Source organism: Panthera leo, chromosome A1 (genome assembly GCF_018350215.1).
Source record: "Panthera leo isolate Ple1 chromosome A1, P.leo_Ple1_pat1.1, whole genome shotgun sequence".
Lineage (NCBI taxonomy): Eukaryota > Metazoa > Chordata > Mammalia > Carnivora > Felidae > Panthera > Panthera leo.
The window spans coordinates 173589342-173601201 of record NC_056679.1 but is presented as its reverse complement, the minus strand read 5'-3'; the positions used below and the strand labels follow the sequence as shown (position 1 = coordinate 173601201).

At 40.5% G+C, this 11860-nt stretch overlaps 1 protein-coding gene across 3 annotated transcripts in view; it reads left to right on the top strand.

Moving 5' to 3' along the window:
* Window positions 1-10856, top strand: part of FAF2 (Fas associated factor family member 2) — a 79015-nt gene extending 68159 nt beyond the window's left edge. For 2 of the 3 annotated variants that reach the window (XM_042945975.1, XM_042945990.1), the window contains exons 8-11: window positions 308-485; window positions 1532-1703; window positions 2660-2803; window positions 7577-10856. In XM_042945975.1, coding sequence (XP_042801909.1) covers window positions 308-485; window positions 1532-1703; window positions 2660-2803; window positions 7577-7759 — 677 coding nt within the window. In that variant the 3' untranslated portion in view covers window positions 7760-10856. Of the gene's footprint in view, window positions 1-307; window positions 486-1531; window positions 1704-2659; window positions 2804-5851; window positions 6615-7576 lie in introns of those variants that run through there. The other variant, XM_042945984.1, reaches the window with a different exon arrangement.
* Window positions 10857-11860: the final 1004 nt, after the last annotated feature.

The following is an 11860-nucleotide window of genomic DNA, read 5'->3' as shown; positions in this document are numbered from 1 at the left end:
TCCTACCTATCAAAAAGACACTGTCCTTGACCTCTGCAGTCTTCCCTAGCATCATCATGACAACCACCCCACCACAAAAGTCTGTCCTATTCTAATCAAATTACCTGGAAATAGGGACACAAAAATATACCAACAACAAAGGTTAAGAAACTAGGAGGAAAAAAAGGTATGCAGAGAATAAATGACACCTCCTTTCTTTCCCAGGTGGAATTAAAACAGTTCTCTCTTGCTCATGGTGGAAAGTCTAAGAGCTGATCTGGTTCTTCCCGAGGGCTGCCCTTAATCTGTTGGCTTTTCTTTGTGTCAGTGTCACAGGCTTTACGAGAGAACACCTATCCATTCCTGGCCATGATCATGCTGAAGGATCGGAGGATGACTGTGGTGGGACGGCTAGAAGGCCTCATTCAGCCCGATGACCTTATTAACCAGTTGACGTTTATCATGGATGCAAACCAGACTTACCTGGTGTCAGAACGCCTTGAAAGGTACAGAGGAGTTTCTCTCTGAAACAAGCAGAAACCAGCTGTAAATTTGGGTGGCTGACCCAGGGCTCCATAGATCCTGACTTCTCTGTCTTAAGCAACTTTGAAAACCTTATCTATTTAGTGTTAAAATATTTATGTACTTTGACCTAAATAATTCTCCCATCAGATCATCTGTTCCTGGAGATGTGAATTGAAATAAAGACAAGAGTCTGGGCTCAAGAATATATAATGTCATGTCATTTAAAATAGCTGAACCATGATATAAGGAGCTTAAATATAAAATACGTGGAATTGTTAAAACCCTTCCCTCCATTACAGAAGTATTATACGTTAATTGTAGAAAATTTTGAAAATACAGAAAAGCACAAAAAAGAAATTTAAAATCACCCATAATCCTACCACAACTTTTAATATTCTGGTATATTTTCTTATAATTTTATGGTCTTTCTCTCTCTCTCTCTCTCTCTCTCTCTCTCTCTCTTTCTCTCTCTCTCTCTCTTTCTCTCTCTCTCTCTCTTTCTCTCTCTCTCTCTCTTTCTCTCTCTCTCTCTCTCTCACTCCTATGTATATGTACATATACAATTTTTGGGAGAGAAAATAGAAAATACACCAGAACGTTACAATATTTTCTCTTAGTAGAATTCTGAACAAAGATATTTCTCCATTTTCTGAGTCTTATGAGATCCACGGATGTGGTTTTGGTTTTATGAAAGCAGTATATACAAAAATGCAGTAACTCAAAAGGGTATTACTTGTAAAACATGATCTTGATGATTGCTTTTCAACAATAATACTGTTTGATTCGTTAGAATTGAGGAACAGAATAGTTTTAATTGTGAAGTTGAAAAGCTTGCCAGTTCTTTTTTTGCCAAATTAAACTGGGGAAAAGATGGCTTGTTCAGATTCTGCCATGCTCTGCTTTGGAATCCTTTATGGTAGTATGAAATACTCATCTACCAAGATTGTCACCTTTTTACCCCCCAAAAATTTCAATATAAGAAAAAACAGATTGCTCTTTTCCTTCTGTGCTTATGATTTGGCCACAGGGAAGAACGAAACCAGACCCAGGTGCTGAGACAACAGCAGGATGAGGCCTACCTGGCCTCTCTCAGGGCTGACCAAGAGAAAGAAAGAAAGAAACGGGAGGAGCGGGAACGGAAACGGCGGAAGGAAGAGGAAGTACAACAACAAAAGTTGGCAGAGGAGAGACGTCGGCGGGTAATGAACCTGTCTTTACTCCTTGTGATTCCCAAAGTGGTCTTAAGTGTGAAAGGAAAAAAACTAGAAGATGATGGGATTTGTGGGTGTTTTAATTCTCCTTGCCATTTTATTAAAGTAAGTTAAGTTCTGCATGCATTGTGGGGCTTGAACTCATGATCAAGAGTTGCATGCTCTACTGATTGAGCTAGCCAGCTACCCACTCCTTGTCATTTCTATATTTACTGCATTTTCACAAAAAGTAGTTTTAAAAAATTTTTTTGTTTATTAAAACAGAAACAACAGTGAGTAAAAGGCAAAACAACTCTCTTCCATGAAAAGTAAGCATAAATGGATAACAAGCAGTCAAAATGCTGTTAATTCACAGCAGTTTTTATTTTTTTAGCACCAGTGTTAGCTAATTTGGCATTTCATTCGTGATCTTCTTTCATCATGTATTGCCACTTGATTATAGCCAGTGTCTTTTAGCCACTTCTTTCTTTTTTTTTTTCTTTTTTTTTTTTTAATGTTTATTTATTTTTGAGACAGAGAGAGACAGAGCATGAACAGGGAAGGGGCAGAGAGAGAGAGGGAGACACAGAATGTGAAGCAGGCTCCAAGCTCTGAGCTGTCAGCACAGAGCCTGACGCGGGGCTTGAACTCACGAACCGTGAGATCATGACCTGAGCCGAAGTCGGATGCTTAACTGACTCAGCCACCCAGCCACCCCTTTTAGCCATTTTTTAAGCCTTTTTTTGGATAGATAGATAAATGCCCTCACATAGTTAATAAATAATACATGTGATGCAATCCTACTTTGAATTTGGGTGTTTCTGACTTTTCCCAAGAAGTTTGTCTTAGATATTAGTCATTAATTTTTCTTCTGGCCTCACAGTAAACCTACGTGGTGATGGTATTGCTGTTTTCTGTTTTCCCTATTGGAGCCATAGCCTCAATTTCGCTTTGTGTCTATACAGAATTTACAAGAGGAAAAGGAAAGGAAGTTGGAGTGCCTGCCCCCGGAGCCTTCCCCTGATGACCCCGAGAGTGTCAAGATCATTTTCAAATTACCCAATGATTCTCGAGTAGAGAGACGATTCCACTTCTCACAGTCTCTAACAGTAAGGACAGCCTAAGTTGTGTAAAGTGTATGTAGGGTCTGGGCTATAGATTTGGAAGCTTTTGAAGAGTCTTGAGAGTGTTGTTGGCATATCTGCTGGGCTGATGAACAGGAAAGGAAGGGGTGTACAGAGAGAAGAGTGCAATGAACCATTGGGTTCCTTCAGTTCTAGCTGCCAACTCAAAGCAGCTATTATGGTTTTCTTTCATCATGTTTGAGCTCTGCTGAGAAAAAAGTGTACCTTACCAAGAAGCTCCACAAAAGACTTGTATATTTGAGGTGGGAGGCTCTTCCACGCTGCTTGGCTCACATTGGCTTCAGGATCCCACTAGAACCCCTCACTCTATCTCCACTGACCTTACACATCTGAATATAAATGCATGTACAGTTTGCATGCAGTTGTCACTTTCCATTCCTGTCCATTTAGTCCACAGGAACCTCACTTTATGGGGCTGCCTTGTATATTTGGTATCTAAAGGTAAATAGTGTTTGTCATTCTGTAGGGAAATAGTTAAGAGCAGAGACTCTTAGAGTCTCACAGAATGAGGATCAAATTTTCATGCTTCTAAGATTAGAGATGTGTTTTCTTGGTCATTGTACTTCATTGATTCAATTTCTTCATCTATAAAATGGGTATAATACTAGGTATTCTCTAATAGGATTGTTGTTAGGATTAAGTTCATATGTAAAGGGCTCAACATTGTGCTTGGCTCTTAGTAAGGACTCAAATGCTAACTGTTGGTTTTGGTATTTATAACCAAAAGGAAGTTTCTGTTTATATTGAGAGTTGGTATGTTGCCTTTCCAGATTTACCAACTACAGTAGATTCTGCCATTTCCTTGATCACTCGAAGTAGTCAAGAATAAACTATGTAATAGTAATGAGGATGCATTGTAGTCAAGTGAACCTGGGTAGCATATTTATTATTTCTCCTGTTTAAGTAAAGAACGTTGGACAAGTTGCAGAGTATTTTACAGGGCCTCAGATACCTCATCGGTTAAATGGAAATATAGTCTGCCCTCCGATAACTTTAAACTAAAGATACCTCAGTCACTGTTCTAGACACTCGAAGGATTATACAGATGAGTGAGACATGGTTCTGGAATTCACGGAGCTTATGACTAGTAGGGAATGTAAGACTCCGCTAATGCAGGATAAAAAGTTGGGAGGAATCCTGGCGAAAGAAAAGTGAGCAGCTCTCTCATTTTCCTGTTTATCTCTCATTCATGCATTTATTTATATTGAGGGAAGGTGCTCACATCGCTAACTTTTGATTTTTAAATTGGGATAATATGAATGAGCCTCACATACTACATACCATGTAGTAGGTGGTCACTAAATGTTCATTCCCTTCCCCTGATGTGTTTCCTAACAATGGTTTGCATATGGATTTTGGCTTGTCACCATGTTCACTTTCACATCATAGTACACCTGAACCCTGTGGAGCTTCTACTCCTCAAACTCACATTATGTATGTGAAAAACCTAACAAAAATTAACTCTCTTGAGAGTTTTGGAGGAAAATCTGTTAGAATTGTGGAACAGAATAGGCTTCTGGTAGAAGGGGAACCAACCCATTTGTTAACTATTGAATCCTTAAAGACTCTTAAATAGGTGCTCAGTAAAAGTTATTTTAAAAAAAACAACGAAAACCTCAGACTGAGAGAAATACTTGGTCATAGGTGGGGACAAGACTCAGAGATGGGAAAGAAGTGTAAAGGAGAAGTGTGGTGGTGGTATGGGCCTTCAACATTCATGGAGTTTTTAACATATAACCGAGTAATGATTTATAGTGTTTTTGTGCTCTTGCAGACTTTGGTCTTCCTGCGAGCTTTGCCCTTTGTAAATAATCTCAAAGAGTGAATGCTCAGTGAAACACTTCATTTGCACAAAGCTCAGCTATTGATAATAGTAAAATGCTAAGATAAAAAAGGATAGACTATAGAAAAATCTCCAGGTCTCATGAGTGGCAGAAAAGTGGCAGCTGACTTTCTGTTAAATACTTATTAGAATCCAAATTATACTCAGGATTCATTTTTCTATCTGTTAGAACTAAAAGTGACCTCTGGAGGTGATGTCCATTGTTAGTGGTAAACAGAAAATGCCCATTTTGTACCAGATTAAGTATTTTAAAACCAGATTGAAAAGGAAACAAAATATTGTTTCACCCTTCTCAAGCCCATGTTGGGTTCATAACAGTAATATTTGGTACATGTCTGATGCACTCAAGATAAAAAGAGAGTGAGGGTTAATGGAAATTGCAAAGAGAGACAAGAACTGTAAATGATCGAGATTGATAGATTAAAATATGAGGAGTTTATAAAATCATGAGTGGATTTAGAGAAGAGCATGGATTTACTCCTTAAATTCTAGAGTATGTATGTTATGTATGAAGTATGCAGCCTCTTAAAAGCTCTAAAGAGGTCAGTTTAAAACACATGAAGAAAGGACTGCTTCACACAGAAGAGAACAAACTTATGAGATGTAACTTCCCTCAAAATAGTAAGGGTAACTTGAATGTTGTGTTCCTGATCTTTGGGATTGACCTGAAAGAAAGAGGTTAGCAGTGCCCTCCACAACACATCCTTTAGACTTTTTTGGTAGAAGTAGCATGCTAGATAAAGTGGGCCACAGAGTGGATCCAGTGTGCCTGTTCTTAATGTGTGGCATCCAGAGACTGGGGATGATAAAGGTGGCTTATTCCATAGGTACCTCACATTTTAGGTTTTAGTAATGTGAGTTTTCTTGATGTCACCTTACTTCTCATTAAGAATTTACTTTTATTTTATCAGAGTCACAGCAGGGTGAGGAGGGCATTCTCACAGAGGACAGGTCCACATGGAGTGTGTCAGATCTTGACCAAATTAAGAGAGTGTCCACATGTGGGGACAGGAGTGCGCAGAAGTCAGAGCCTGAGTAGCCTGTGGTGGGGTGGGGTGTTAAAGACGGAACTGGATGAGGAGGGGGAAGCAAACTCCTGGTTTTCTGTGTACATATATAGAGAGAAATATAGATTTCAATGTATGTATGTATATTCACATATTCTCTAGTTTTTTACACAGAGAGTGCTTGGGAGCAGAAACACCCCAATAGCAATGAACATACCTAACACCTGGATCGTGGCTTTTAAGTACCATTGTCCATTAAGAAGAACCAGGGCTCCTTGGAGAAATGTCTGATTCCAGAGCTGGGGCAGGAAAATACAAGATCAGCCTGGAATACCCTGTGCCAGAAGGCAAGGAATTATTCAAAAAATGATGAGACTTGCCATAAAGACACAGAAGCCATCTTGATTGGACTCCTTCTGACTCCATCTAGAACAATTTGAACATTAAAAGGAATATTATAACATTATAACCTATTAAAGTAGGAAATCATGACTCTGTGTTAGTATAAATAAGTTGAAAGTTTGAGGAACACTATGTCTACAGTTTCAAAGTACCTCCCCACAGAATCTCTTTAATTACAAAGAGAAGAAGAATTTGGACGGTGGAGAGGCAATCACCACCTTAATGAAGTGATCAAAGTGCACATTATAGGCACTGGGGCAGATTGGAATTGTGCTCCAACTGCGTAGGATGCATTTAGTAGAATGCAGCAGCATTTCTGTATCACGCCCTCCAAAGAACACATCTAGAATCTAATCATGAGTAAACATCAGGCAAACAAATTGAGAAAACATTCTGCAAAATAAGTTACCAGTTATCTTTAAAAAGTGAAAGGTCACGAAAGTCAAGGAAAGATTGAGGATTTGTTCCAGACTAGAGGAGGAGGCTTAGAAGATGTGACGATGAAATGGAGCACATAATCCTAAACTTCATGCGTTTTGCTATTAAAGGCAACTAGCAAAACTTGAAAACTTTAATAATAAATATATATTATGTTACAACAATAATGTGCCAGTTAATATCCTGGCTTTTTTTTTTTTTTTTTTTTTGAGGGCTTTATTATGGTTATGTAGGAGATTGTCCTATTTATAAGACATGCACAAGTATTTTGGGGGTGATGGGACGTCAGGTTGGCAGTTCGCTCTCAACTGGTTCAAAGAAAATTCTGTACTTCTGTTTCTGTAACTCTCTGATTTTTTTCTTAATGTTTATTTTTGAGAGAGCGCACATGAGAATGCGCGCGCACAGCAGCGGGGGGCAGAGAGGGAGACAGAGGATCTGAAGCAGGCTCTACGCTGTTAGCGCAGAGCCGGATGCAGGGCTCGAACCCACGAACTGTGAGATTGTGACCTGAGCCAATGTTGGACTTTTAACCGACTGAGCCACCCAGGCGCCTATGTTTTTTTAAGCTTATTTATTTATTCTGAGAGCAAGAAGCGTGCTCAGGGGAGGGACAGAGAGAGAGAGGGAGAGAGAGAACCCCAAGCAGGCTCCACACTGTCAGCACAAAGCCCAATGCAGGGCTTGATCTAGTGACCTGAGCTGAAATCAAGAGTCATACACTTAACTGACTGAATCACCCAGGCACCCCTCTAATTATTTCTAAGTAAAAAATTTTTAGCTTTATAGCAAACAAGTTGTCAAAAAACAAAAAAAAAAAACCATGAATCAGTTCAGAAGTAGGACTGGCATTGGCTGTGTAATCTCTTCAAAGAACTGCCCTACGTATTTGCTGTGTGAAATGGAAGGACCTCACAATAGAATTCCACTGTAATGTGATTACTTCATATCTCAGAGTCATCCTGGAGAGAGCTAGGGATATTTGATTTCATAGTTGTGTTGTCTGTCTTTGTCTTTCTCACCACCCTTTTCCTGTATGATCTGCAGGTAATCCATGACTTCTTATTCTCCTTGAAAGAAAGCCCAGAAAAGTTTCAGATTGAAGCCAACTTTCCCCGGCGGGTGCTGCCCTGCATCCCTTCAGAGGAGTGGCCCAACCCCCCCACGCTGCAGGAGGCCGGACTCAGCCACACAGAGGTTCTCTTTGTTCAGGACCTTACAGATGAATGACATTTTTTTTCCTCTCCCCTCCTACCCTAATCCCTAAAAGAAATGGAAAAACAAAAACAAAAAAACAAGAGAGAGAAATTCATATTATTATTATTATAATACAATATTTTTTTTAAAAGACTGCTGCATCCTAAGGAAGGATCAGAAACCATGCTGCCTAAAAGAGTCACCACCTGTGTGTACGCGCGAGGTCAGCAATGAATGTTCCCGCCGGCAAGCCCACCCTTCCCTACTGCCTCTGCACCACGCACCTTCCAACGAAAGGAGACTCATCACCTCCAACCCAGTCATTGTCCCAGCTGGGGAAGGGGACATTCTCACTAGTTCTCATTCATTCTTGCTTTTATGGAAAATAAAAGTGAAAAAAACCTCCCCATCAACCAGCTACTGCAGCATCTCTTGAGGACTTGCTTCTCCCACCACCGGAAAAGAGAGGGAAGAGAAGGCACAGAACAGAGATGTTCCTTGAACTTCCCACCATTTATGAATAACTTTTAAATGTTTTCTGTTGCTTTGTAATGACCAAAGGAATGAGGCTGACATAGGTGTTTGTTGTTTTTTTTTTTTTTCCTTAACTTTATTTGATAAAGAGCCAATTCTTAAGCCTATGAGTTCATGCCCTGGGCTCCTTAGCCCACAAGAGTATAATAAAGGTGCCCTGGGCTGGTTTGTGCTTATTTCTGCCATTGTCCCTCTCACATTCCCAGAGAGGTTGTTCTTTTTGGTCCAACTCTTGCTGTCCTTTCTTGCCACCTGTGCGCCCCACTTGGAGTATTGGGGAGGAAATCTGGATTCATTGCCCTGCAAAGGCTATGTATAGACAGATATACCCATACGTGTGGTGTGAACTCCCGTGTATACTCACCTATATACATGACTGCAGCTTTCCCTTGGAATCTGTACCAGGTGGTTATTATGGGATCTGAACCAAAGGATAGCAGCTCTTCATTCCTCTTCTGACACATGCATGCTCTTCGTGCCCATCCCTGAGCTTTCCTGAATTGCCAAGCTTGGTGCCTTCCCAAAGGACTAGCAGGGCCTATGGTAGAACCAGCAGAACCCCATGAGAGTGCCCTGCCTGTCTCAGTGGGAGTGTGGTGGTCGTGGTGGTGGTGGTGGTGGTTGTGGTGATGATGGTGCTGGTTTAAGGTTAGAACTAGAGACTTTGAGGGGAGCCAAGACCAAACTCCTGAACTTCCAAGTTGTTGGAAGGCACATTTTAGTTTCTAATGTAGCCACTTGCTGGAGGCAGTTTTTAATCCTCTCCCTCTATTGCTCTGTTTAAGTAATAGGGTTTTTTAACCTCTGGATGTCTCTTCTGTGGTTGAGTTTCTAGTAATGGGTACATGGGTTAGGCCATGTATTAATAGATGCCAGCATGAGCTGGCAAATATTCCAAAGTGTTCTACAGCTAGACTGGTGCAGACTTGTAACACAGCAAGCTACCAAAGTAACTGTAGTTCCTAGCATGCTGTGAGGCTGGGGGTTCATATCAAAATAAAGCATAACTTGGTAGATTTGCAGTCTCCAAAGGCGTTCTCTCTTGCTTACCTAAAATCTAAGGGCCACTCTTATAGGTAGCAGTGATGTGGCTTCTATTTTCTGCAACCCTCAGTGGTTGGGATAAACACCATGGGACAGGGTGGGGAGCCTGGGAATTTCCCAGTGGCCTTGGCACAGGTGTCTAGAACACCATCTGTAGGAAAACTTAATTCTGCTCCTAGCTGCCTCAGGGCCAGATGAGTAGAAGATCACTGTCTGTTGGTATAAAATGTATCTGGAGTGAATACCAGGATAAACCATATTCTCCACTTAGCTTTATGTGACGTCTGCTTCCTGCTGACAACCATGCAAAGAGGAATTCTTCCACTTAACTCAGAGCCTCACTCCCTGTCAAATTCATAGCTGTTTCCCTAGCCTTACACAGAAGAGGAGGGTATTATGGGCCTTCTCTAGTTTGGGTGTACTGTCTTGCTTATGCTTCCTTGGAAAGTTGTAAATCTTTTTCCTTAATTCAGTCTGCATCTTATTCTACAGTGTGCACTTTATGCCTCTTGCCCTTTCAAAACTTGTTCAGTGAAGGAGGTCAGATGCCAGAATATTAAGAAAAAGTCTATGTCGGTACAGCTCTTGGGATTGCCTACTCATTTACTTTAGGTTTCAAGAAGTTTTATCTGAAGCACATGTTCCTTCCTAGTCCATGTTAAAACAGGCCTGCTTTGCTCAGACCCCATTCCTGTCTCCTTGCTGACCCTAGGGCTGCTGCCTGGTGCCATCTCCCTTCCTCCCCCATGAAGGATGCACATTTTATCACTTCAAGTCAGTACAATCTGTGTGTTACTCCCAAGGACCTCGGAGAACTCAATGGGACCTGCAAGGGAGAAAATACTGAGAAGCTGATGATCTGCAAGCAGTTGCTCATTTCCAAATCACCTTTGGTTATTTCAGCTGTTCAAACAGCAAGTCGTCAACCTAACGAAGACACCTGTTTCAAGTTTTGTTCTGCACGCCCCAAACTGAAGTAGATTCAGCTGAATAACCATGGGAAATCACCAAGCAAAGACCTCCAATTGGAGTCAGTTGAATTTTTGCAGCCTCAGTGGGGCCTCTCTGGTCTTTTCTTCCACTTCTACAGAATTTCCTGCGGCAAATACTTTGTCCTTGCTTGCTTCCACTATGATGGTTGGATAAAAAATGGCCAGAGGAGAATATTTATCTCTTAAAAAAAAAAAAAAAAGAAGAAGAACCTATAATCTTCAACTGAGCAGTCTTTATGAAAATTGCTAATGGTGCCAAGGCCAAGGAAAAAGTTTCAGAAAATGACTGTGGGAAGGAGTGATAACCCCAGAATGCAAAATCAGGGGAGTATTATCTGGTGCTTGAACAAGGAGCTCCACTTTACAAATGGCTTTTTTAGGACTTGTGAGGAATGCAGCAACAGGAAATCCATCCATAAAGGATGCAGTGCCCCAACTTGTACTGCGCCTGAATAGTTACGTGATAATTTACTGAAGAAATCTAGTGTACTTTAAATTTTTTTCATAAAAGTTTACATTGTATTGTAGGTTAACATTAAATGTTTTATAACAAAATCTCATAATGAGTTGTGGGTCTTTCTGTTTAAGAGAGATGTGGTAGATATTTTCTGTGTTCATGAAGGAAAGTTTGGGAAACCATGGGGGTGGGAACAGGATATTGCATTGCTGAGAGGCAAGGGAGAATCAAAGAGAAGCAAGGAGTTAAAATAAATCAGTAGTGCATTCCAGTGAAAAGAGGCAACTTAGTGTGGATAGGTAGGAGGGGCAGATAGATATGGGTTCAAATTTGGCCTTTTGTGGCTTCAAACAAGTTCGTTAGTTTCCCCCAACTGTAAATGAAGTTAACACTGTCTATCTTGGAATGGGTTTGTAGATTAAATCAAATATATATGAAGGGCCCAACACAGGTGTCATTGTTCCCTTTCTCCATGGCAGTGTGTTTTGAAGGAATGTTTTTTTGCAGTTGTAACTGTCAGTTTCATAAGGGATGTCACGTCTCCTGCTAGAACAGATCTACGTCCTTGCGAATGAGTCCCTAAAGAAGAGTCACCTTTGATCTGACAAAGTCTGGACTATTATTGGAGCTCCCCTCCTAAGGTATTGTTGCTTGTATTCTCATTTTTTTCTTTCTTTTTTTTTTTTTTTTTTTAATTTTCTTTTTAAGTAAACTTCACACCCAACTTGGGGCTTGAACCTACAACCGAGATCGAGAGCTGCACACTCTACCAACTTAGCCAGCCAGACACCCTTGTATTTTAATTTCCGAGAGGAAATTTTAGGTTCAATTATTTGCCTTTTTCTCCCCCACTGTCTGACTTCATGCAAAGAACTTATTCCTGTGAGCTACGAATTCTTGTTACCTTCAGAATCTGCCCTGTTGCTTATCCAAAGATGTGTGGCTTCCATTTTATTTTTAATGTACCTCTGAACTAGAACGTCTTCTGCTCAGTCTAGTAAGTCTGCAAGAAGAGTTTGTTCACCTTAGGTCAATCCACTTTTAAAAATGAACACTTCACGATTGTGAAGCTTATGTATAAAATTTTTGCCATCAATGAACAGAGTA